Below are 25,518 nucleotides of genomic sequence, written 5' to 3'. Positions count from 1 at the left end.
GTATAACTAATCTTAATTCAATAAAAACTCTCACAATAAAAATCTAATTGTACTATTAAAGCAATACAAGTTGTTCACATGACATTTAACTAGACATCTCACATAAGATGCCAAGTGAATGTCATGTCACTATTTCCTATTATATTATAACTCATGACCCGTTTTACTATTATAACCCATGACCCGTAAGGCTTTATAAAATTTTGAAAAATATATTATTGTGTGATACGGGTTTCGAACCCAAAACCTTATGTTTCAAACCAAATGTGCTTACCAACTTCACTAAAATGGTAATTGTGTTTGATTTCTTGACTTAACATATATAAATGTGATTTCTCTTCAAGTATAAAACCAAAATTATATTTAATTGTTAACATTTTCATAATTCACAATATGATATTGTCTTCTCATATCTCTTTAACACAAGTTTAAGATTGTTCATTGTTTCTCTCTTTATTTTAAAATATAATATATTTTTATTTATTTTCTTTTACAACAAAATCTTAGTCTTTGTAAATTTAGTTTTTAAATCTATGACAACATTTTGTTATAAATATCATTCTTATACACACAATATTTAATATAGTAATATCGGTATGAATATTTTATTTGAAATAAATAAAACATCAAGATTTGGTTTTTAACTTAAAATTATAGTACATAATGTATCAAAAACTTAATAAAAAAAGTCATAAATAAAAATTATTATATGAAAAAATTGAATTTACGTATTATATATAATAATTTTTTTTTATATATTTTTCACCCGTGTGAAACACGGCTCTAACCTAATTACGATATAAACCCAAAAGCAAATGAGGAAATAGAAATGTCAACTGGCAGAACAAAATATAGTTAAGAAATCAACGACGTGTTTTATGGTATTAATGTTACTTTTATACGCGTGGAATAAAAGGATAAGTTGACTATAAATAATAAACCAAACACCACAAATCATACGCAAACACATGAACCACCTTTTATTCCGCCCTTTTCATTGATTTCAACTCTACCCTTTTCTTAAATTCCACATTAATTCCTTACAACAATAATAATCATAATCTTCCTCGTCTCCTCCTCCTGTCGAATTTCAATCCTTAATTTCAGCTTCTTGTTCGGATTTCGAAATCCCAGTTGGTGATCAATCAATATAATAAGATTAGATGACAACCGGCGGCGCCACCCCCGGCAGCCCGAGATTCGGGGGTGTATCCGCCCACCGCCGCCATGCAAACGACGTCGTCACAATGGAACAACAACAGCAAAAACAAGAAAACACCAATGATGGATTAGGTAGTTGCATAACCATCTGCCACCATAACAATATTAATAATATTAATGTTAACAATCTGCTCCAGAAAGAAGTTCGGATTAATTATGGGAAATTTGGGAGGAATTTGAGGCGTATGTTGCTTGGGTTTTTGATTGTTGTTGTGGGGTTTAGTGTGTTTGTGAGGGTTACGTACAATGAAACGGAGGTGGAGATGGAGGAGGAGGCGGTGAGTCGGAGCTGGTCGAATGCGCAAATGTTGATATTGAGGGATTATAAGAGTGGTATGATGAATGCTCAGAGGGTTTTAGCAGGCATTGATTCAATTTCCAGCTCTTCATTGTCCAAAAGGGTGTTACACAAGTCCCTTGGTTATTCTGTAAGTTTGTTTATTCCTCAATAATGTTTGATTAGTTGGTTTTGATAATTTAATGGTTGAAGAAGATATACAGTTAACGAGTCGAGTTAGAGTTGAAACTCGGATGAAAAACATCGAGCTAGCTCTTGACTTGGATCAACTTGAATTGTACGAGTTAGCTTGGTTTGGTTTGAAATACAGAAGATTCAGAATAATTTTGAGAAAATAATGAAAATTCGGCTAAAAAATTGAAAACCAAAGATAAACCGTTAACAAGTAAAATATAGAAGCTAGTTTTTCAACTCGAATGTAAAATATACAAGCTAGCTTGACTTGAATCAAATCGACTTGGAATTATACGAGTTAGCTTGGTTTAGCTCAAAATACCGAAAACTACTAGCATTAGTTTTAAAAAGTTAAGGAAATTTTGGTTATAAAATATTATAAAAGGTATTTTTTTTATTCCCAATTTTCTTAAAATTAAATTATTAAACACAAACTATCCAATTAAAGTAAGCGAGCAACAAGCAGCACCGTCTTTAAAGAAAACAAAGTTGCAGTTCTTTGAAGTCGATATAGAAGATTAAAGTTTCTTTTTTTTTAATTATTATTTTTTTTCATGAAAATTTGTTTTATAAAACATGGTTTTGAAATAAAAATGAAGTTCCTTTTTGGAGAAGCAGTAAAAAGGTTTTCCTTTTTATAAAAAGGAACCCTATACAAAAGTTAAGGTTAATGAAAAAGACTAAAATGATGTATTTCAATAAGGTAAAATAAAGCCAAATAAATAATTAATAAAAAGGAAATTAATATTATATGAAGTTTCCGTTATATTGACCCATGACGGCATGAGAATAATTGATGGGCAGCCTGCCAAAGAGTGGATAATCACCAAAATGGAAGCCGAGTGGAAGTCCTCATGTGAATCTTTAGTTGACCGTTAGAACAAGATTATTCATTAGCCTTAAATTACCTTTGTACCCACATTTGTACTGTTCTTAACTGTCGTATTCGCCCTCATTTGTTCCAGTTGTAGACCTAAAAGTAACGGGAAAAATATGTATATTATCAGTCTATACAAACAAACGTAGTCACGCGTCTTTAGATTTATTTTCGGGGAATTGACTGTTATGTCACATCTGATTTTAATATTATTTATATTTGTAAAAAACAAATTCTTCTCGTTTTGTACTTACAAAGTTACACGAGTTTTATTTTATTTTATTTTTTAATTTTCTAAACGGGTCATACTTTTGCACTTAATATTCCATAACTATATTATTTATTTAATAAATCATAATTAGGCATCACGGTTTGAAACACACTAATTAAAATATGTTTCAAATGTCCCACTATGTCACGCAGTATAAAAGTAACGTATAAATTATAGAACTATATAAAATATAAACTATGTATAAAAAATTTTTTTGATTTAAATTTTAAATAAAATACAAATTAAGTAACTGGTTTAATAAAATCACAAATTATTGTTTCATTTATGATAAGCTAGGTACTTAAATAAAAATTTTACTTTAATTGTTGTACTCAGCTCCTAGCCGATCATACACGTTTGTACCATTCTCGTTTATGGTAATGAAAGTTTGTTCAATTAGTATTAAAAAATAGTAACTTAATAAAGTTTATACCTCGTAGGTACCTGAAATATGGATGAAACCAAACAGTAGTCAGTATCATCAATGCATCACTAGACCTCGAGATCGAAGCAGTGAGTGACTTCCATTACAAGTGCTCAAACTTTAAAATGTTTATATTTAGTGTAGAACCAACTCAAGTAAGTTTTTATGCAGAGAGTAGCTTTTCAACAAACGGGTATCTTCTCGTCCACGCTAACGGCGGATTGAATCAAATGAGGACAGGGGTGAGTTCTCATTCTCGTCTCAAACTTTGTATATTCAAATCTTGCATTTCAAGAATTCATTTAATGTTTAGTAACATTTACCATGTTTATTTGTTAGATATGTGACATGGTGGCTGTCGCAAAGATGATGAACGCCACTCTGGTTCTCCCGTCTCTTGATCATCAATCGATTTGGACAGATACTAGGTAGGATACAATGATACATATACAACATTTAATGGTATCAAGTTATATGAGTTAGGAACTCATGGTTGATGTTTTGTTTCCTTTTTATAGTGATTTTAAGGACATTTTCGATTGGAGGCATTTCATCGATGACTTGAAAGATGAAGTTGAAATTGTCGAGTCTTTACCACGAGAATACACAAAAGTCAAGCCGTATGTCAAGGCTCCGGTTTCGTGGTCAAAGGTGTGTACTCAAAGTCGAACGTTTCCATCTGTGTAAACTGTAAACCATTTTTTGATATAAACTTGTATCATTTTTTATGATTCAGTCAAGTTATTATAGAGGAGAAATGAAGGCGGTGTTACGAAAACATAAAGTAGTTAAATTCACGCATTCTGATGCAAGGCTCGTTAACAATGGTCTCCCATCAATGTATCAGAAACTCCGGTGCCTTGCAAACTATGAGGCTCTTCGTTACTCGGATGAGATTGAGAGCCTAAGTAGAAAGCTTGTTGAGAGACTTAGGAGGGACGATCAACCCTATATCGCGCTACATTTAAGGTACTGCACCGCACTATGTTTCATGATAACTATATTTGTTGTAACATCAAGATATGGTTTGCTTTGCTAACCACCCTCTATTTGTTGTATCGAACCTAACCGTTTGTGCGGTTTCCAGGTATGAGAAGGATATGCTTGCATTCACAGGGTGCAACCATAACCTAACAGCAGAAGAGTCTAAAATACTTGAAACAATGAGATATGATGTGAAGCATTGGAAAGAAAAAGACATTAATGCCACAGAAAAGAGAAACCAAGGAGGGTGTCCTATGTCACCTAGAGAAGCTGCTTTATTTCTTAAAGCCATGGGCTACCCTACCAAAACCAAAATATACATCGTCGCGGGTGAAATATATGGTAATAACAGCATGGATGCTTTCCGAGCCGAGTACCCGAACGTCTATTCACATAGCACCCTAGCCACCACCGAGGAGTTAGCCACACTTAACCGCTACCAGAACCGTCTAGCCGCCCTTGATTACAATGTGGCCCTTGAGAGCGATGTGTTTGCTTACACTTATAATGGGAACATGGCTAAAGCGGTCCAGGGGCACCGGATGTTCAAAGGGTTCCGTATAACGATAAACCCTCACCGACTACATTTTATTAAGCTGATCGATCAGCTGGACGCGGGTGAGATCTCATGGGAGACATTTAGTTCTCAGGTTAAGACGATTCATAAAGACCGAGTGGGTGCACCATATAAGAGGCAACCTGGCCCGTCTCCTAAGCTAGAAGAGAGCTTTTATGCAAACCCGTTTCCCGGGTGTATATGCGGTGGTGGTTCGAAAAATAAAACTATCCGGGTTTTACCTGATGATAGACCAAGCAGCATCGGGAATTCGTTACGGCCATCAGAATAGATTCGTTATATTTTTTCTTATTATTAATTCTTTAATATCTTTTACGGGAGCACTTCATTTTTGTTGTATAGGAATATACGTGTAGTTTATCAGACAATGCAATGTAGAGTCAGTGTAGCTCCGTCCTATAGAGTTAAATAGTAGCATTCGGGTAGTTAAGGCTTCGTTATTTTTTTGGTTATGCTGTTTCACAGTTGTTGTATAAGAGTATGGTACATTCATTCATTCGTTGTTTCATAACTATAATAATCATAAAACTTGTTTCAAAAACGTAAACCCAATCGCCCCAAAGCCAATTACACTATACGTAAACAAAGACTTTTAGGCTGTACTTTTCTTTTTTACCTTCACTATGTGATCAACAAATGCGAAAGCTATCAAAATAGACTAGCTTGGCCCGGTTTTTACTAAATAGACATGAGATTTTTCGGCCAGTGAATATCCTATAGGCATCTTAGACATCAGCCAAAATAAACATGAATTTATCGGTTAGTGACATGGACTTATTGGCCAGCCGCTAAGCCCCTTCTAAATTAGCCTACACGTTTAGGTGGATTTATCAGTTATTTACTTACAGCATGACACGTGTCGCACCGAAGCATAAACGTCGTGAATTAGACGAATTTCCATGCCTCTGCTTAGGAGGCGAGTCGGATTCAGGTCTCTGATAACCATATCTATAGGATTTGTAGGTTGTAAATTCATTTCCATATTGGAAAAAGTTGTTGAACCAGGTCTATTTTGGTAAATTTCCCTCAACAAATTAGTGAATCTCTCTAAAGATCACCCCTATGATTACCACCACTATTGCTGCCAAACTTAAACTTTCAAGCACTCCAATCATCACAACAAAAAGTCTTAATATAATCTTATGGAAACCAAACAAGTACAACATTACATGCATCATGTACAAGTCCTCTCCACCATAAAATTTTTTTTTCCAGATCAGAATCTAACACTTTCTCCTTTCTAACCAACAAGCAAGAAACCAGTTACATGCCAATGCACTAAAACACCCACCACACCTACCACTAACATCTTCAAGTGCAAAAATACAACATTCTGTTCAACAAAATCAAATACCATAACATACAATTACCATAAACAAACACTAAATCCAAAACATTTTGATCATCGAAATATAGTAACATAACAACACGAAACCGTCACACGATCACAACAAGCAAAATCATTTACAATTCACATGAAACAGCATCTAAACAAACTAGTGAAACTTACCTATTGCTTCGCATTTGGTAACCCTTTATCATGAACCACAGGCTTCATCGCATACTCTTCAGGCAAAACCGGCTGCCGTTTGCTCAATATCGTCCACAAAAATATCCCAACAAAGCTTCCTAACGCCCCTAACCCGATCCCAAGTATAAGAGCCGAAAGAATCCTCATAACACAATCACTCTTCTTATCAGCCTTCACCTTATCCCCCCCTTGTTTTAACAAACTCGGGTCCAACGGCTCGGAATGCATCCAATCAGGCGCGCGTCGGTTCTTGAAGCTCCACGAGTACACGTTACATACTTGTGAAGAGTTCCGGTTAACCGAACTTAATCCCACAAAAAACCCCTCATTTTCGGGCCAGATTTTCGGTAAATCAACGTGCTGGAACAATATCGGATCGAGCGGTCGGTTTTCCCCAAATTTACTTAACCTAACCTCTAACCTTCTTGACATTGATTCATAATCAATCCACACTTGCAACCTGGTACCATTATTCAACCCTAATTTTAACAAATCAATCCCAATATGATTCCCATTAGCATCATCATCCTTATTATCCACCGACGTATCAAATTCAACACTCACGAACTTCAATTTATCATCGGAAAACACAATAAAAGCTAAACCGTTACCGTTACCGGAATCCGACGAGATCGAAAACGAGAAGTAAGTGGAGAACGAGACGAGCTTCCTAGGGTTTCCTGAGTAAAACTGAACGGCGTTATTGCAAATGACTCGACCGGCACTGGAAGGAAACGGCGCCGTGAGTTGCAACGACGAGCCGTCGGTGGAAACCCTGGCATCGCCGGAGAGAGTGAGAAGGGAGTCGAATGATGAGGTGTGAGTGAAGTTTTTGAAGTAGAAGGATGAATTGGAGGCTGCGGTTAGGTTTTTGAGGTGAATGGTGAAGAAGTAGAGGATTAGAAGGTACCTTGAGGACATTGTTATTGAGGAATTGAAGCTAGGGTTTGAGGATTGAAGATGAAGATGAAGTTGTGGTGTAGAGAGAGAAAGGGTGAGGGTGAGTGGGTTCTTTCTGCTATAGACTAGACTCTCTGATTCTCTTACTTTTGCTGACTTGGGAAGTAGTAAGAAGAATAATAATAATACTTAATAAAAACTTTAAAAGAGGGGTGGAATCTTTTTATCACATGGTCCTTTACTTTGTTTTGTTGACACTTATTCACCTCCAAATTCTATTTCTATTTGTTTTCGCTTAACTATTATTAGTAGGGGTTTTGCGGTCTTTCTGATTGGTTTAGATGGAATTTCCAAGCTGAATTGGTAAGTATGGTTTTATTTGAGAAATAGAAATTAAACTGAAGCATTTGTAATGGATGGATTGACAACACTGTGTAAACCTGTTCATTTTTTTTTATGGTTTGAGATTATTTTTGTATTGAATCTTATAATAAGATTTTTGAAATGTCATTATAATAGTATGTTTAAAAAAGTGATTGAATGTATTACCTTTTTAGTTATTGAGGAGTTTAAAGTGAAATAAAACTTTTGATAGAGAATCTGTTAACTTAATAACCTGTATGTGTTACAGAATTAGATTTATGTGCGTGATAAATTATTTATATTTTTATATTTCTTTATTGAAGTATATAAAATTTAAGAGTAGTTTTTAATGGAATACAAATGTAAACCTTAAATAAATCAGGAAACTCTTAACCTGATCAAAATGGCAAATTTATCTTAATTTTGATGGTTAGTCGGATTCGTTGGTTATTTAAAGTTTATTATTGCATCCAAATTGGTGTTTGATCGTTTTTTTAAACACAAATTGGGTTTTATAAATCTTAATTGGTTATTATTATTATTATTATTATTATTATTATTATTTAGTTTTTATGTAAGATTGATTGATGATTATATTAATGGCAAAGTGAGAACGGAGTTGATTGCAAGGGAAAAAGGAGTAATGTTTGTGAAGATGAGTGGCCAATGTGAAAATGTATATAATTGGTCGGGGACAGCTGTTCCTAGGATACGTATCCCTCCTCAGTCCTCATGTACAATAAATTACCTTTCTTTACATTTTCCTTTATTTCACGTGACTTTCCCATTTTTAATTCTTTTTTGTGGTTCAAAGGAACACAAAAGGATAAGCTAGTGGTCGGATACATAGAATCACTACACTACACAATGGAGGTGACATGCAACCAAGTTTCTATAAAACAAACTGAAATTAATTGACCTCTTTTATGCCGTCCAAAAATATAAATTGAATATGAGTTCAAAGTTAGTTAGGTTATGTATCATTGTTGGTTATTTTCACCAGCTGAAAATTTAAAAAAATCAAGTAAAAATAAATATATAGAAAATTCCCTAAGGCAAGTCGATATTAAGATATACGCCCGTCACACCAGTCAGGGGTCCGACGTGGAAGCTGATGTGGCTGGCCGCCCCTCGCGCGAGACCCTTAAACACCTCCCCACCCCTATACTGGTCACGCGTGACCGACGTTAATGACAACACTCATTATCATCATTCTCTTATTTTTACCATTGAACGGCAACTTTTTTTAAATAAAATTTAATTTATTTATCTATAATATAAATACACATATATAACCCATTTCAACTAAAAACAAACCAATTTAACCATTCTCTTCTCTAAATTTCAACCATTCTTTTCTACAAATTTGCTATACAACCCAAAATGGATCCCAAGTTTAACCCGATCTCGGAGTCATGCAAGGTTCGGTTTTAACTTTTGACAGAATGACTAAAGTATAGCGCATACCTCCAACAACAATGCATTTCAAGTCAAACCCTTCAAACCGAAGAAGATGTTCAAGAGGTGGTGCCAGAAACCCGACACGAACCCGAACTACGAAGAAGAAGTTGAAAAAGTGGGCGAATAATGTAACCTAACCTGAATTCGTTGAACCACCGGTTAGAGAAAAGGTTGTCATGTGGAATTCGGTCGAAGAATAAAACCAATTTATGTACACATGGTATAGATACACGTATAAATGTAATACATTTTTTCATATATGTTATGGAATTATTTGTTTTACTTGTAATTTTATAATTTGGACCATTCCGTGTGTGACACGGGCTTTAAATCTAGTATAATAATAATACCATTAGTAGGTATCACGATAACACTTAAGAGCATTCCTAATCCATTCTTAAAATTATGTGAGGGATTTCTCCATGTTTTTAGTTTTAGAAATAGTTAAAAGTGGTTATAAGAGGAGGATAGAGAAAAATGTTACTATTCAAGGTTAAATTTGAAGAAACGCACTGTTCGCCTCTATAATTTTCTAATGTTTTTTGAAATTAGTTGTAAGTGAAGGAGCTAGAAAAGTATAAAAAAATATTATTTAATTGAAAATGAGAGAGAAAAAATAATGTTTTTATCATGATTATAACAATGTAGATGAAAAATGAACGGAGAATGCTCTAACAATGAGCAACTTGCGTTTATTGTCAACTAAATATGTATATAGCTATATTATTATTTATCGGTGTTCATTTATAATATATTTGGCAATTTTATCTTTATTAATTCGATTGTAATACTATGACGTTGGTCGGGTTTATTCGGGTAGTTAAAGCTCTGCTCGTAGACTCACGTGATTAAATTAAATATATGTATGAAAATTAGATAAATTTAGCGTAATTTTATTGCTGCTATCGTTGTTGAGTTTCAGCTACACCATCGCTCAAAACCAACTATCACCCCTGCCATCGTCATTTCCGGCTTCTATCGCCAAAACCACCTTGCAACACTTGTTATTTGGTAGTCAACAATAGAACGAAAACTTAACTTGTTCATTAATCAAAGGCAGACGCCTATAAGTACAAGAAAAGAAATAACTTGCATAAAAGAAGGAACTAACTAACGTAAACCAAAATAAGTTAAACTTAGACTTGGTAAAATGAAGACTTGATCCTCCCGAGAAGATCTCCACTACCACTTTATTCTCCAACAGAAAGCAACTAAAGCTAATGGTCCTATGATGACCATGACTTACTCCTTCAAACCTTCCCTCAAACTTGGCATACCAACCAAGTCAAGTTTGCTTCCAAAAGAAAGTAATCCCAGTTGACTTCTTAATCTTATGAACTGCCTTAGTTAAAATATCTGCAATCTGATCATGAGTTCCACAATGTTTTAACTCTATGCTTCCATCATTCACTAACTCACGAAGAAAGTGAAATTGAACCCCAATATGTTTACATCTTCCATGAAAGACATGATTTTTCGATAGCTTGATAGTAGATGTGTTGTCACAATTAATTATAGTTCCAGCTTTCACCTCAACTCCAAGATCCTTCAATGCACCTTGAACCCACATAACTTGACATGCACACGCAGCAGTTACAACATACTCAGCTTCGGTAGATGAAAGAGCAACAATACTTTGTTTCTTAGAAGCCCAGCTAAACGCAGTGCCATCCCAAAGAAACACATACCCAAACGTGTTTTTCCTATCATCTTGATCTCCTGCGAAATCACTATCAGTGTAGACCTTCAACTCACCTTTTCCCCCTCTTTTATACCATAGCCCAAAGTTCACTATTCCTTTTAAGTACTGTAACACTTTCTTAGCAGCAGCAAAATGAATGGATGTAGGACCAGACATGAACCGACTGATAAGACTAACCACGAACAGGATGTCAGGTCTGGTGTAAGTAAGATACATTAAACACCCTACAATTTTCTTGAATGTAATCTCTTCCACATTTTCCCCATAGCCTTTCTTCAATTTATTACCCGGAACTATTGGATTCACCACAGCATTACAATCCAACATATTAAAGCGAGATAATACCTCCATAGCATACTTTCTTTGAGACGCGTGAATTCTAGCAGGATTTTGCATTATTTCGACACCAAGAAAGTACCTCATCTTCCCCAAATCCGTCATCTTGAACTCATTTTTCATAGAATCCTTGAATTTCTTTATCAATCTTTCATCATCTCCTGTGAAGATCAGATCATCGACATAGATGTTTACAAGAATCCTTTTTCCACCTTGTCCTTCTTTTGTAAACAACGTGTGCTCCAACTTGCTTCTTCTAAAACCTTCACTTAGGAAATAGTCTCAATATGATTGAACCAAGCTCGGGGAGCTTGCTTCAGACCGTATAAGGCCTTATTGAGTTTGTACGCTTGTGTTCATTGTGCTTAATCACGCATCCTTGTGGATGTTGAACACACACCTCTTCTTGCAAAACACCATGTAAAAATGCGGATTTCATGTTCAATTGGCGAATATCCCGGCCGCGTTGAGCTGCCATCGCCATCATTATTCGAATGGTGTCCATTCTAGCCACCGGAGCATACACTTTAGAATAATCAACACCATATTGCTGCCCATAACCACGAGCAACGAGTCTTGCCTTATACTTCTCCACTTCTCCTTTCTCATTTAATTTTGTCTTAAACAACCACTTCACCCCAATGCATTTGACACCTTTTGGCAGATCTACTAAACTCCACGTACCATTTCTTTCTATGGATTCAATCTCCACATCCGTGGCTTGTCTCCACTTCTCATACTTCACAACTTCTTCAAATCGTATGGGGTCTTGTTCTTGTATCACAGCATTCAACTCGTCTTCAATACCAAAGGGCAATTTATCAATAACATAATCTTGCAAGTAAGTAGGAGGTTTTCTCACCCTACCCCTAGCTCTAATGGTGCTAGGGCCAGGGTCAACAGCCCCAACATCATTACCCATGGATTCCTCTTCAACACTTTCAACCTCTTCATTTGATTGATTTTCTTCTTCTTCTTCTACATTATAATTTCCCATGTTAAAGGATCCTCTTCCTTTTCTTTCCCTTTAACTGAGCTCCAATCCCAAGACTTATCTTCTTCAAATATTACATCTCTACTCACAACAATCTTCATGGTTTGAGGATCCACCAACCGATAGGCCCTGGATTCCTCGCTTACACACTTGACTACGAGCGTCAAGCTTCTTTCTCTTCTCCTTTGGAACATGAACATGGGCTAGAGAACCCCACACCATGAAGTGATCAGCAGTAGGTTTTGATCCACTCTAAGCTTCTTCAGGTGTCATAGTGGAATTAGCTTTACTTGGAGTCCTATTTAAAACATAAAAACACCAAACCACAGGTTCTGCCCAGAACATCTTAGGCATGTTCTTGGAGGCAAGTAAGGCAAGAATCATTCCAATAACAGTACGATTCTTGCGTTCGGCAACCCCGTTTTGCTGAGGTGTGAACCGAGTTGTTAGTTGCCTATTAATACCCTTTTCTTTGCAAAATTCAACAAACTCATTTGACAAATATTCCCCTCCCCTATCGGACTGTAAACATTTTATCACTTTCCCACTTTCATTTTCAACCTTATTTTTAAACTCCTTAAACTTATCAAGTGCTTGAGACTTTTTTGATAACACATAGACCCATCCTTTTCTACTTTAATCATCAATAAAACTTTAAAAATATCGATTACCCGTATTGGACACAGGGGATATACGTCCACAAATGTCTGAATGAATCAACTGAAGAACTTCATTTGCATGCCATTTAACCTTCTTTGGGATTTCTACTCGTGTTTGTTTTCCAACCAAGCAAGGCTCACGTACGGTTTCACTCACTTCCAAGTTTGGCAGATCACGAACCATATCTCTTCTTATCATTTCTTCGAGGTAAGTCTTGCTGATGTGCCCCAGTCGCTCATGCCATAGCCTTTCCTCACTATCGACACTAGTGTGATTACATCCATTTGAGTGTGGTTCAGCAACCTTGAAATCCTCATTTAGAGGATACAATCGGTTAGTGCTCATGATGCTTTGAAATAACATCCCATTTCAGGATGATATACCTTACAATAGTTTGATTGAAATAAAAATGACAACCCGTTTTGTTGAAGTTGTCCAATGCTCAATAAACAATTCTTCAAATCCGGGATGTAGTACACATCTGTAATCACAAATTTAGTTCTGTTTAAACTAAGTTTCACGCTTCCTTTGCCTCTTACATTCATTCTTATATTATTTCCCAGCTTCACAGTGGTATTAAAAGATTCATCAAAGTTAACAAACTTATCTTTACTACAATACATGTGATTGGAGCAACTGGAATCGAGGAACCAGATGCAATTTTTGTTATCTTCACCATCACTAGCCATTAGCACATGCTCTTCCACACTCGCAATCAACATGACTTCTTCATTATCACCAAACCCGGCGAAATTGGCTTCCTTTGATTGGTCACATTCATTAGCAAAATGGCCTAATCTGTTACACTTGTAGCATTCGATCGTCTCCTTGTTAAACGAGGAACGACCTCGTCCGCGACCTCTTCCTCTTAGGCTGCCACGACCTCTTCCGCGGCCACGACTTCCAAAACCTTCTTCCATCTTCAAGGCTTGTTCATATTCCTTGTCTCCTCTCTTGAATTTCAGCTTATGAACAACGAGAGAGCTTTGAAGTTGATCAACTGTCATGGCTTCAATGTCATTTGACTTTTTTATAGATACCACAATATAAACATATTTCTCAGTTAACGTTCTGAGAATCTTCTCAACGATTTTTCCATCGGACTTGACTTCTCCATTGCTTCTCATCTGGTTTGCAACTGTTAAAACCCTACCGAAATATTCTGGTATTGTTTCTCCTTTCATCATCTCCAATATCTCGAAATCACGCCTTAATTTCTGCAACATGGATTTCTTGACACGTTCGTTTCCAGCAACCTCAATTTCATTGATTCCCACATGGCTTTAGAAGTTTTTCTATCCAAATTATGCTCGAAGGTGATTCTGTCAATAGCCTGGTACATGTAATGCTTCACCTACAAATCCTTCGCCCTCAGATCTTCTAACTTCTTTCTCTTTCCCTCTGATTGAGCGATTCCTACAGCCAGCTCAATGATTCCCGGATCAATGAGACCACAACTACTTTGCGCGCAGCAAATTTTCCATCATTTCGCTCCAATGTTCATAGTGGCCTTCGAATATGGGAACCTTCAGCTTCTTGCTACTCATCGTACCTGTGTGAAAGTGATAAAGATGAAAGAATTCGCTCTGATACCAATTGTTATTTGGTAGTCAAAGATAGAACGAAAACTTAACTTGTTCATTAATCAAAGGCAGACGCCTATAAATACAAGAAAAGAAATAATAACTTGCATAAAAGAAGGAACAAACTAACATAAACAAAAATAAGTTAACCCAAGACTTGGTAAAATGAAGACTTGAGAAGATCTCCACTACCACTTTATTCTCCAACAGAAAGCAACTAAAGCTAACTGTCCTATGATGACCATGACTTACTCCTTCAAATACCACCATCATCGCTATAGACGGAAATCACATCTATAGGAGCCGATCTGCTCCAAGAACACTCAGCCGCCATGGTACAAGGTCGCCGGAAAATTGGTTAAGTTGAAAAATGAGGCTAGGGTTTTCGGTAGTGGTGCGTGAAAAATAAAATGAGAGAGAGATGGCTATAACATGGGTTATATAGTTAGGGTTTGAAGGAGGGTAATCATGGACACGAACCTGTTTGAACGCTTAATGTTCCCCAACCGAGCCATTTATTTTTATAAGTTTGGAATATTATAATAATTAATATGTATGTTTCGTATGATAATTATGTCTTACGCTAAATATTGGTTGATATTTGGTAATATCGTGTTGACAAACCGTGTATTCGAACTAGAGCATTAAAGTTGTATCTCAATACGTATTTTAAATGGTTTACCTCATACAATATTAAATATAATGAATATTGTTTCTATCACTCGATTAATTATTGTTTAAGATGAATAACGACGTAATTTTATATCGTGCATCTCTACGAATTCTGTTATAACGTAAGATAGTTGTTAATAATCTAACGAAATTGACTTGCTTATAAATTATTAGCAAAATTTGATACTCTGCATTTTAAATTTTCAATTATTAATTAACGAATCAAAAAGTAGGGATTGTCACATGCCCGAAAGCCCAACACGAGGAATTCGGACAGCAATAGCACATGTCCCATCAAAGTTGCACACGATGCCTATCCAAGTGCACATGCTCGTGGCGTTGTTCCAGACTTCCAGTTAAGATCGGGACCATGAGAAACAACATATCCGAAGTCGAGGATCGCTTTCTTGCCCGTGGATATATCAGCACATGCCCAGTGAATAATGGCAAGTAGGACGAGTATTGGAAAAAGATGTTTCGCGAGGAGCGCTATCTAGGTTGTGTTAGAAATCAATTGCAGAACAAATCCCAATTCACAATTGACAATTCAATTGAATAGAACAAGAACAAGATGATGATACATAAACACAAAACTTAACAATACTGAACATCGAATGAATATATGGAATATGTTAACCTAATTTGTCTGACATCATTCCCTATTTATAGACTAAATAATTACATATTAACCCTATTAATTACAATAATTACAATAAGACCCCTATACTTAATATATAAATATTAATAAGTTTAGTTTATATACTAATACTCCCCCTTAAACTAAACTTAATTTAAGTGAGGACTTCGTTTCTTCAAGATGCGGTTGCCATCACAATACCGTTGGTTCGTCATCTTTCCCTCCGATCAGGTTTGCTTCCACTCTTTTCTCCCTTTTTGGACATTCATGTTTGAAATGTCCAAGTTTATTACAATTGAAGCATCTTATGTGATCTTTATTTTGATGACCGTGCTTCCCACCTTTATTTTTCCATGACTTCCAATTTTTGTCTTGAGCACGTTCTCTGTTTACCTGTTTTGAACTTTCGTGACCGCAACGTGCACATTTATGGTCATTGGCTTTCTTCTTTCCGTCTTCTTTGGAGAATAAGAGCTTGCCATACATGTCTTCCTCCTTGATTTTCTTCTTGGTGCGTTCCTCGAAAGCCTTCAATCTTCCAACGGCTTCTTGGAATGGCATTGCACCAAGATCAACAAACTGCTCGATTGCAACAACAATCTGAATGAACTTTTCTGGCACCGAACTAAGTAGTTTTCGGACCAGTTTCTTGTCATTCATAGTATGCCCAAGATTGCTTGCTTGTGATGCTATCTCACTAATTTTTCCGGCATAAACATCAAGTGACTCGTCAACACCCATTTTTAGAGACTCAAAATCTAACTCTAGTGTTTCTAAACGCGCTTCTTTAACTCTGTCAACTCCAACATGTCGAATCTTTAACGCATCCCAAATTTCTTTGGCCGAAGTAAAATTAGCAACTTGCAATACCATATTTTCTGGAATCGATTGGTATAGTAATGCAATTGCGGCATTATTCTTTTTCTCATCAACTTCGGTGCCCTCTTTTGGTTCGATGGCTTCCCAAATTCCATGGACATTAAAGATCGATCTGAATTTTATAGCCCAAATGGTGTAATTTGTGGAGTTTAACACAGGGCATTGAAAACTCATGGGTGTCCCTCCTTCCTTTGAAGTTACAACTTCTTTATCCTTACACCCAACCATTTTCTGAGTTTTTTTTTTCCCAATTTTGACAAATTGACTATCACCGATTTCGGATCGACTTTGATTTCAACTTTACTAGTATCGGATCAAATCGATATCAACCTTTAACAATAACAGTTCACCGGTTTTTCGATTGCCTTACAACTTAAGACAAATCAAAACCAACTGTTAATTCTATAAACAGTATTCGGTTTATAAAACCAACTGTTTCAACAACAACAGTTTACGGGTTTTCCAGTCACAAAATGAATCAAAACCAACCGTTTTATACTGAGAGTAGTACACGGGTTTCCCAAGGCAAATCAAAACCAATTGTTCGTCTCAACCGACAACAATACACGGGTTTTTCAGTCAAAATAACTCAAACCAACTACTCTAAAACACAACGGTGTTCAGGTTTATCGGTCACCAAGTGAATCAAAACCAACCGTTTCGACTAAGAATAGTATCCGGGTTTTCGGTTGCAAAGCAAATCAAAACCAATTGTTTGTCTCCACCGACAACAATATACGGGTTTTTCGGTTGCTTAACAAATCAAACCAACTATTCTTTAAAACCTTTTCTGGAAAACAAAAATATCAAGAACCCTCAAATATTTTACACTCCAAACTTCTTAACAATCTTTAAGGTTTCAAACTATTGAACACCTTTGAGATTTAAAACCTTCTTAACTTATATTTAATTATTGAATACAACAAACTGTATCAGAAATTCAAACAGCCCACATGAAACTTTACATATAACTGAAAACTAATTTCACCACTTTGATAATGGAGAACCAATTAAAAAAGTGGACAGTCCTTTTGTTTGCCTTTGATTTTAACCACTATAATCGATTTCTCCACCCAAATATTTCTTTTTGATTCTGCCTTATGAAAATACAGGCCGACACAAACGCCCTTATTCTTTGATGTTCTAGGACTGGAATCAAAAAACCAAATAACGTACTATGATTTTCAACAGCCCTTGATCAATTTTTTCTGACTTTGATAGATAACCCTTGATCAATTCTTCAAATCCAATCGACTGATGATCAAAGAATTATCAAACCTTGGCTCTGATCCACAGTTAGAAATCAATTGTAGAACAAATCCCAATTCACAATTGACAATTCAATTGAATAGAACATGATGATGATACACAAACACAAAACTTAACAATACTGAACATCGAATGAATATATGGAATCGTTAACTAATTTGTCTCACATCATTCCCTATTTATAGACTAAATAATTACATATTAACCCTATTAATTACAATAAGACCCCTATACTTAATATATAAATATTAATAAGTTTAGTTTATATACTAATAGGTTAAACTGTTTTTTCAAATATGTTATTTTTACATATTATGTTTATATTTGTTCTTTTACATTACAGTTGCATGGTTTATGCATCTGGGCGCAAACTTTATTTAACGTATTAGTTATTCTTACAAAAATTACAGTTTATTGTATGGTAGTTATTTTTAACTGATTATACTTACATTGTCATACCATTATTGCACGAACTAGATCATGACAAAGATCCGCCATGAACACCACCTCTTTAACCAAACTTTAATTTCATATATATATATATATATATATATATATATATATATATATATATATATATATATATATATATATATATATATATATATATATATATTACATTTAAGCCAAATACTTTTCTAATTTCTCCACTTCCTCTACGCTTCCAATATATAGAGGAACTCGCTGATGAATCTGAAAAAACAAAATCCAACATTTCAAATCATTTGCGTTTATGCAAGATCGCTCCAATCTACAAACAGAGCGGGCTCAGTCTTTTTGTACCATAAGCAGATTATAAAATCGTGGTTCTTTTCGTAAATAATATTCTGTTACTTATGATTCAATCACATGAAAATATGATGGCACCCTTATTTTGTATATACTTATATAAAACACTTATTCATTAAAATTAAAATGAGTTTTAAAGAAAATAAATTATTTTTAATTAATTCTTTGTTATTGTCATCAAAACTTGAGTTTGGGGCCACATAAATATGGGCCCCAAGTTTCAGTTTATCTTTTTTCTAACCGTTGAGCCGCCACTAGTTTGTAATTTCACGAACCTCGGTTGGCTGGATGTCAAGCACCCGTTGATGCCCATCAGACCCCTTTCCACCAGCTTGTTCAACCAAGTAGCTCATCGGTGCGCACTCATACAGGAGCCTAAGCTTCCCGTTCTTGCTCTTTTTGTCACGCGGGTATCCATAAATCCCTCCATACAAAAGCGTCCTATGAAAATCACCAACCAAACTACCAATGTACCTAGCTGAATATGGCTTCCCCGAAGGACCCGGGTCCTTTAAATCATCCATGTACTTCTTGAGCTTATCGTCCCATAGTTGATAGTTTCCTTCATTAAACGAGTAAATCTTTCCGGATTTTGGAATTTGAATCTTTTCTTGAGTGAGTACAAACTCGCCGTACATTGGGTCTAAAGTGAATGCATAGACACCGGTTCCTATTGAGAGCACGAAGATTACCGAGCTTGAGTACATACAGTAACCGGCTGCTAGGAGATTGTTTCCGGGCTGGCATACATTGACAATGCACTTTTGTTCCACACTGTCAAGCTGCATTTTGACACTATGGTCAGACATTTTAAATACAAGTTTTGCATATATTCTCAGCAAATAATTGGGCTTAAAATTCTATCGTCGATTAATACTATGTTGCAACTCCACTCATTTATCTAGTATCTCTAACAATCTTGATAAAATTCGTTTGGGCTCGTTAAACGTACCTCATCCTATAGATGAACATTCTACATAGGATGCGGGGTCAATCGACTTGTAGTTTTTGTATTCCTCATTTTCACACTTAGAGATTTTTGAAATCGACGCCCACCGAGTTTTTTAACTTAGAAAAGACTAGTTATACATTGAATTAAAAAAACAATACTCTGTTATTTTTCTAAATGTTATTAAGTGGTCCATTGCGTTTTTGTTGTTAGATTACCTCATTGTAACTCTTAGTTTTACCGCCTTCTTTGCAAATAATCACTGTTTATATGACCCAACCATACTAAACCAAAAATTTGGATGTCGAGTGAAAGACCTCCGAGCATCGAAAAAACAAACACCAATAAAAAATCTTGAGTCTGCCCCCACCCTAAATTAATTAATTTACCGTAGAGTCATCGCCGATATCAGCCAGACACTCGTCATTGGGGCTGTATATTCCAAAAATAGAACCAGTTGACACAGCAGCATCAATGTTGGATGATCCATCAAGAGGATCAAACACCACAATGTAGTTGCCTGAGTAACTCTCCTCCACCGCCACCGGCACATCTTCCTCCTCGGACGCAATGATTCCGGTCCTTCCACTTGATCTCAAACAATTCGAAAACACCTAATCAATTCATACATGTTCAACCACTTAAACTCCCCATAATCATAAAACCTTAAGGGCCTGTTTGCTTCAAGGATTTGGAAGAAATTCTAAGGAATGGGATTTTAAATACCATGAATTGATATGTTCGTTTCATTAAATGAAAGAATGGGAATGGAAACTAAATCCCATCAAATCCCGCATTTCATGGGATTTTAAAATCCCACCTATTTTAAAGGATTGTTAAGGATTTTCTTATTAACAATAAAAACCCATCCAAAAAAAATTCAAAAAAATTAATAAAAAAATCATAACTCAAAATATAAATAAAAAACGAAAAATGAAAAAAAACTAAAACATTTCCGCCTTTGCTCTCGTTCTTAAAAAAAAACACGAAAAATGAACCGAAACTGAAAGTCGACGAAAACGAAACACAAACTGAACTGAATTGATGGAAACCGAAAAAATCGATCAAAACGAAACAAAAAAACTGAAACCGAACAGAAATGAAACTGAAAAACCCGACCACAACGAAACAAAAGGCCGAAAACGAATCCGTAACCGACCAAAAACAAACAAAAGAAACCGAGACCCAACCCATCCAGTGCTTTGAAACCGACTAAAAAGAAACAAAGGAAACCGAAACCCAACCCTGTCAAGTGCGAAAACTCGTGTCAGCTCGAAACCAATTCCAATTCCAATTCCAATACATATTAATCAACCAAACACATGATAGGGATTCTCAAACATTCCATTCCATTCCAATTCCAAATCCTTTAAAAAAAGTCCGTGAAACGAACGAACCCTAAGCAGTAATTAAAGTGTATTTTTACATCCAAATAGAAGGCAAATGAGTAGCAAGCAACACTAAGTTGCTTAAAAATAACATTCATAATTTCATATATCTTGGGGCCATAACGTTACTATTTGGTATTCATCACCGTAAACAGTAATTATTATTAACATAGCAAACCTCATTGGATACAACATCAAGCTTCTTCTGATCCTCACCCTGAACATTAACCGCTCCCTGGACTCCAGTAAGGTTCGATATGCTAGCTCGTTGGACCAACGATGCAATCTGCTTACACGCCATCGAAATGCTGGACAAGACAATTGTAAGCTCAGCATCAATGACACCGGATTGCTCTTGCTTCAACAACCAGTTTGTTAATGTCACTATTTGGTAAGAACTTGTTTTCTTTACGGATTCCGCCTCTGATGCCACCGCCATGCACCGGATTCCACCAGTGGCAGCGGAGGCGGACGCCACGGGCCGTCGTTTGGAGCATGAAAAGAGGGTGGTTTTGAGAGGTGTAAGACGTAAAATAAAGTGGGAACTGGAGAAGTGAAGGAGGTTTGAAGATGTAGTGGCTGCCATGGGTGATGAGAAGATTTTGTGTAGTTTTGATTATTATGTGTGTATGTTTATTATAAGAAGAGATTGGGTTATGGAAAATGTAAGGCTGATAAGAGGGTGTATTCAGTTGGGTCCCAGGTATCCCACCACTCATTTGTGATCTTTGAAGGAGTTATACAAGAGAGATTCTTTTGAATCATTTTCAAATAAGATCTTAATGTTTTAAACTATCTATTACAACAAGTGTAGTGGGTGTCATTGAGGGTGCAACACGCCCCCAGAGCGCTGGGAACACCACCCTCAGAGCGCTTTGGGCTTCAAATCATCTCCAACGCTTTGTACGTAAAGCCCCAAAACTTTTGATGGTTGGGTCATTTGCTGGTGGACCAATTTCCCCCTCCCTCCGATACGCACGTCCTTATATGGACAATAATCCTTATAACGAAACTAGTGATACTTATAACTTTCAATTTATAACTTTCAATTTAGTTACCAAGTGCACACACAATGTAACATATAGTTAACTTCGCTTGTACCTAATGAACATCTTACCGATTTTTATCGCAATCAAAATGTTGCAAGTTGTTTTAAGGCGACAAAAGGAAAGATTGGGGCAGACACGACTCATTGAAAAGAAATTTGCGCGCTCACCACATAATTGTTAAAACGACGAGTAAAAGTGGTAAGCGGGTCACCTGTTAGACCATTAATAGGAAAGGGCAACTGTTTAGGAAAACTGACTTTTCTTTTGACATTATAAGCCCTCTTGGACGGTTTCAGTTCCACCACTTAGTACTAAGCAAGCCAAGAATCGTTGGTTTCGGTTCCGCCACTTAGTGCATTAGAAATATTAGTGTACAAAACAACTTTGTTTTAGACATGTTTAGGCGTTTCAACAAGAGTGGAACCATATACACTTTGAAATTCCATTGAATAAGCAATAGTATAATAACTTTTAACAGTTTGAAAAATAAGAAAAGCTAATAACAATAACAACCAAGTTCATAATACAACTAGCCGGAATCTAAAACCAAAATTAAAATCAAAATCAAATTGAATACAGCAACAAAACCTTCTTTCTTACGTAGAGATACAAATCAGGGTTCAGCAGGTCTTTGAATTTGAATCAATATAACGCATCATACCCATACTCGGTTTGATCACCATCATCGTCTATGAACCATCCGCCACTTCAATGTGTACATTGTCACCATCTTCATTCACCTTCCCATTCGCTTGACTTCTCAACCTCTGTAATTATATCACCAACATTAAGTTAAATTATTCCTGCAACTTTATAAATGTAAACCAAAAGAAGTTGCTAATAAGTAATGACAAATTATACCCGATCTACAGGATCTCCCGAGTTCCCGTTCACAAGTTTAGTGTTTTCTTCTTTCATTCGGCCATCCTTGCTCACAGGTAACAGAACTGTACCTAGACTACGATCAGGCATCTCTGCAATGTACCGATTACATGTTTAGCACGTCATGTTCACGAGACAAAAGTAGTAGATTTAATATATTTCCATGATTATGTATGATATTAACCTGGCAACTTGTGGTCGACAAAGAACACAACCAAATTAACAGTGTACCTGCAATAAAAAAGTTTTTGTTAAACTTACATGACAGATATTGCATTTGTATAGAAGATATGTGGAAAACATCAGCTTACCATGCCACAACAACATCAACTGTGTAATGCTTACGAGATGCAATAATTAATAAACTTTGAACCACAACAACTAACCAAGCACACTGTTTTATAAATCTGCAACAAGGATTCAAAAGCTGTTTAGGAACTTCAAACAATATGTCATCAAACAGAGTCAAAGTTTGCAACATTACCTCCGAGTACCGTATTTTTGATACGTCCGAACAAATACAAGAGAAAAGATCATGTGAGATGAGAATATTAAATCCCCACAACCAAAAAGAACGCCCCGAGGAACTGCAATTTCACATAGCACCATCAGAAACCAACCGAAAGAAATTATGTTTCAGAAGAAAATAAAACTTACTGATTAATAAAACTTCGAAAAGATTATCTGGACGAGGAAGTGTTGCACGACGTGAACCCTGCAAAACATGAAAAAAAGGTTTCAACTATTGAGGCTTCATTCGACTTTATTAACATTTTGATGTTTACAGATCAAACAAACAAATTATAACTTAACAGAAAACGATTAAGGTACCTCGCGACAATGGTAGTTTGGACCAGGAAGTATAGTTGAATAAAATGTTATTATACGAAGAATTTGACAAGCCTGCATAACATAGGAAAAAATTACAATTTTCAAGGGTCCTCTATAAATAAAATTTGTAGTACTTCTGATGAAACAGAGTATTGGTTCAAATTGAAAAAAAAAAATCTAAAATACCAGACAAGTTGATGTATACACTACTTATATAAATACATACTTACAAGTTGCATCTACGTATACATATATAAGATACATACATATAAATGTGTGATTGTGTGCCAAAGTATATACTAGTACCCTTAAACTTACTTCACCCGAAAGCACATAAACATAATCATTTATTGCGAAACTGAGTGAATACGTCGGTACAAATTGCCACTTACAACTAAAAACGCGAGGACCCTGCACCATATTAAAACTGTATAGATCTTTTTGCTCTTGAATATGAAAGGATGGAAGGTCCACTGTACCAGAAGAAAAGTCAAACAGGACAATATTTAGCTATTTACATAACAATCATAACTAATAACTAATAAAAAAATTTCAGCACATTAAATACAAATCAAGATTACCAGGAAGAAGGATAGAAAGACAAATGTGAACACAGTCTCACTAACGTATGCTCTTTCTTGCCCGAGCTCCTACAAAACCATAGAATGACAAATACAATTATTAACAAACAACTAATTTTTTTCCACATAACTAATTAACCGTTAACACGCATATAAGCAAAAGATTGAGCCTTAAGCTGTACATACAGGAAGCAGAAGGAATCCGGTATCCCGAAGAATCGGTCCTGGGTGATGAAAATAATGAACTCCTCGAGCTGCCAGACCATGAATATACTGAAAAAATACACCAAAAAACTAAAGTTAATATAAACAGCATCACAGATCAACTTTTTAAATCTTATTGACCCGAAAGATTCAAACTTTTCGAAATGAAACAACTTTTTAAAGTCGGGTCAAAGGATCTGGTTTATAATAACTGTTCATCAGTATCAACTTCATTTATAAATCAAATACATAAATAAATAAATAAATAAAACCTGGCATATTAATCCGCCTAAAATATACTTCCAATTCTCCAAAAGCAGGTTGATTTCTGTTGTGGTTTCCGCACAAATTCTTTTCCAAAGCTATTCAAATTAAAAACCCAGATCAGCAAACCACCATTAATTAAATAATTTGAATTCAATCTGACAAATTAATAATAATAAAAGAAATAATAGAGATACCTTGGAAGCCTCGCGACCAATGTAAAACGACATCGTTAGATGGAATAAACGCCAATGCCATATCACATCATAAACCTAGTAGTCAACGTCCACATCGCTCTTAACCAAATTAACGAAAATCAACTTCTTTTTTGAACACGAAATTGAAATTAATGTGTTGGATCGTGTGACAGCGGTTTTAATTTTGGAATCGTGCGATTTGCGAATTGATTGAGATGATATGGGTGGAATTGAGGGTGAAATATTTGAAGGGATTAAAGGAAATTGATGAAGAAGAGAGATTGAAGATTAATATTAATAATTAGAAGAAGAATAAGAAGAATAATGGAAGGAGAATTGTGTAAATGATTTGGAAGAAACGCAAGTTGAAGACCGTTGATACAGATTACAAACAAAGAAAGGGGGCTTTTACTACTCGATTAAGCCGCCCCCCCCTACTTTACCATTATTCCGATTATGCCCCTCTACTTTATAACTAACAAAGGCAACCCTTGTAGAATGTAGTTGTGTTAAATAGGGATGAGCGAATTCTATACCTGTACCGGTACCGGTTTGGTACCATCGTTTCCGA

The 25,518-nt window shown here is 35.7% G+C and overlaps 6 protein-coding genes across 6 annotated transcripts; 1 reads left to right on the top strand and 5 right to left on the bottom strand.

The window, feature by feature from the left end:
* The first annotated feature begins 1,135 nt into the window (after positions 1 to 1,135).
* LOC143565563 (O-fucosyltransferase 19-like) lies at positions 1,136 to 5,361 on the top strand. Its single transcript, XM_077052508.1, has 7 exons — positions 1,136 to 1,649; positions 3,282 to 3,354; positions 3,437 to 3,507; positions 3,605 to 3,693; positions 3,784 to 3,916; positions 4,002 to 4,234; positions 4,353 to 5,361. The coding sequence occupies exons 1-7, from the start codon at positions 1,164 to 1,166 to the stop codon at positions 5,095 to 5,097; spliced, it is 1,830 nt and encodes a 609-aa protein (XP_076908623.1). The 5' UTR covers positions 1,136 to 1,163; the 3' UTR covers positions 5,098 to 5,361.
* A 975-nt stretch (positions 5,362 to 6,336) lies between these two features.
* On the bottom strand, positions 6,337 to 7,278 carry LOC143563835 (putative L-type lectin-domain containing receptor kinase S.7). The gene has a single exon (XM_077051295.1). The coding sequence runs from the start codon at positions 7,276 to 7,278 to the stop codon at positions 6,337 to 6,339; it is 942 nt and encodes a 313-aa protein (XP_076907410.1).
* A 5,836-nt stretch (positions 7,279 to 13,114) lies between these two features.
* Positions 13,115 to 13,999, bottom strand: LOC143563820 (uncharacterized). Its single transcript, XM_077051280.1, has one exon. The coding sequence runs from the start codon at positions 13,997 to 13,999 to the stop codon at positions 13,115 to 13,117; it is 885 nt and encodes a 294-aa protein (XP_076907395.1).
* Positions 14,000 to 15,857: 1,858 nt separating this feature from the next.
* LOC143563813 (uncharacterized) lies at positions 15,858 to 16,772 on the bottom strand. Its single transcript, XM_077051274.1, has one exon. The coding sequence runs from the start codon at positions 16,770 to 16,772 to the stop codon at positions 15,858 to 15,860; it is 915 nt and encodes a 304-aa protein (XP_076907389.1).
* A 1,647-nt stretch (positions 16,773 to 18,419) lies between these two features.
* LOC143564606 (fructose-1,6-bisphosphatase, chloroplastic-like) lies at positions 18,420 to 21,525 on the bottom strand. The gene is made up of 4 exons (XM_077051836.1): positions 21,118 to 21,525; positions 19,941 to 20,165; positions 18,878 to 19,384; positions 18,420 to 18,506 (listed from the first exon to the last, which is right to left on the bottom strand). The coding sequence occupies exons 1-4, from the start codon at positions 21,523 to 21,525 to the stop codon at positions 18,435 to 18,437; spliced, it is 1,212 nt and encodes a 403-aa protein (XP_076907951.1). The 3' UTR covers positions 18,420 to 18,434.
* Positions 21,526 to 22,643: 1,118 nt separating this feature from the next.
* Positions 22,644 to 25,125, bottom strand: LOC143564599 (phosphatidylinositol:ceramide inositolphosphotransferase 1-like). Its single transcript, XM_077051827.1, has 12 exons — positions 24,948 to 25,125; positions 24,759 to 24,848; positions 24,469 to 24,555; positions 24,283 to 24,351; positions 24,094 to 24,174; positions 23,702 to 23,773; positions 23,528 to 23,585; positions 23,355 to 23,457; positions 23,182 to 23,277; positions 23,055 to 23,101; positions 22,850 to 22,962; positions 22,644 to 22,755 (listed from the first exon to the last, which is right to left on the bottom strand). Exons 1-12 carry the CDS (start codon positions 24,978 to 24,980, stop codon positions 22,678 to 22,680), a joined length of 927 nt encoding a protein of 308 aa, XP_076907942.1. The 5' UTR covers positions 24,981 to 25,125; the 3' UTR covers positions 22,644 to 22,677.
* Between the last annotated feature and the right edge of the window lie 393 nt (positions 25,126 to 25,518).

The sequence above is a fragment of the Bidens hawaiensis genome, unplaced genomic scaffold (assembly GCF_021521415.1).
Source record: "Bidens hawaiensis isolate Kalapana, Puna unplaced genomic scaffold, B.hawaiensis_p1.1 tig00001206_1, whole genome shotgun sequence".
In the NCBI taxonomy this organism is placed as follows: domain Eukaryota; kingdom Viridiplantae; phylum Streptophyta; class Magnoliopsida; order Asterales; family Asteraceae; genus Bidens; species Bidens hawaiensis.
Note: the sequence above shows the minus strand (reverse complement) of the source record. Positions and strands in the feature narration are given on the sequence as shown.

What these genes read in the sequence shown, in the direction of transcription:
- LOC143565563 (XM_077052508.1), top strand. Translation starts at nt 1,164, where the DNA reads ATGACAACCGGCGGCGCCACCCCCGGCAGCCCGAGATTCGGGGGTGTA. An exon ending in TAGACCTCGAGATCGAAGCA is followed by an intron (nt 3,355 to 3,436) that starts GTGAGTGACTTC and finishes GTTTTTATGCAG; the next exon opens with AGAGTAGCTTTTCAACAAAC. An exon ending in TCGATTTGGACAGATACTAG is followed by an intron (nt 3,694 to 3,783) that starts GTAGGATACAAT and finishes TCCTTTTTATAG; the next exon opens with TGATTTTAAGGACATTTTCG.
- LOC143563835 (XM_077051295.1), bottom strand. Translation starts at nt 7,278, where the DNA reads ATGTCCTCAAGGTACCTTCTAATCCTCTACTTCTTCACCATTCACCTC.
- LOC143563820 (XM_077051280.1), bottom strand. Translation starts at nt 13,999, where the DNA reads ATGTTGCAGAAATTAAGGCGTGATTTCGAGATATTGGAGATGATGAAA.
- LOC143563813 (XM_077051274.1), bottom strand. Translation starts at nt 16,772, where the DNA reads ATGGTTGGGTGTAAGGATAAAGAAGTTGTAACTTCAAAGGAAGGAGGG.
- LOC143564606 (XM_077051836.1), bottom strand. Translation starts at nt 21,525, where the DNA reads ATGGCAGCCACTACATCTTCAAACCTCCTTCACTTCTCCAGTTCCCAC. An exon ending in TTGATGTTGTATCCAATGAG is followed by an intron (nt 20,166 to 21,117) that starts GTTTGCTATGTT and finishes TGAATTGATTAG; the next exon opens with GTGTTTTCGAATTGTTTGAG. An exon ending in ATATCGGCGATGACTCTACG is followed by an intron (nt 19,385 to 19,940) that starts GTAAATTAATTA and finishes GTCAAAATGCAG; the next exon opens with CTTGACAGTGTGGAACAAAA.
- LOC143564599 (XM_077051827.1), bottom strand. Translation starts at nt 24,980, where the DNA reads ATGTCGTTTTACATTGGTCGCGAGGCTTCCAAG. An exon ending in GGGTCCTCGCGTTTTTAGTT is followed by an intron (nt 23,774 to 24,093) that starts GTAAGTGGCAAT and finishes TATGTTATGCAG; the next exon opens with GCTTGTCAAATTCTTCGTAT. An exon ending in TGTCGACCACAAGTTGCCAG is followed by an intron (nt 22,963 to 23,054) that starts GTTAATATCATA and finishes GGTACATTGCAG; the next exon opens with AGATGCCTGATCGTAGTCTA.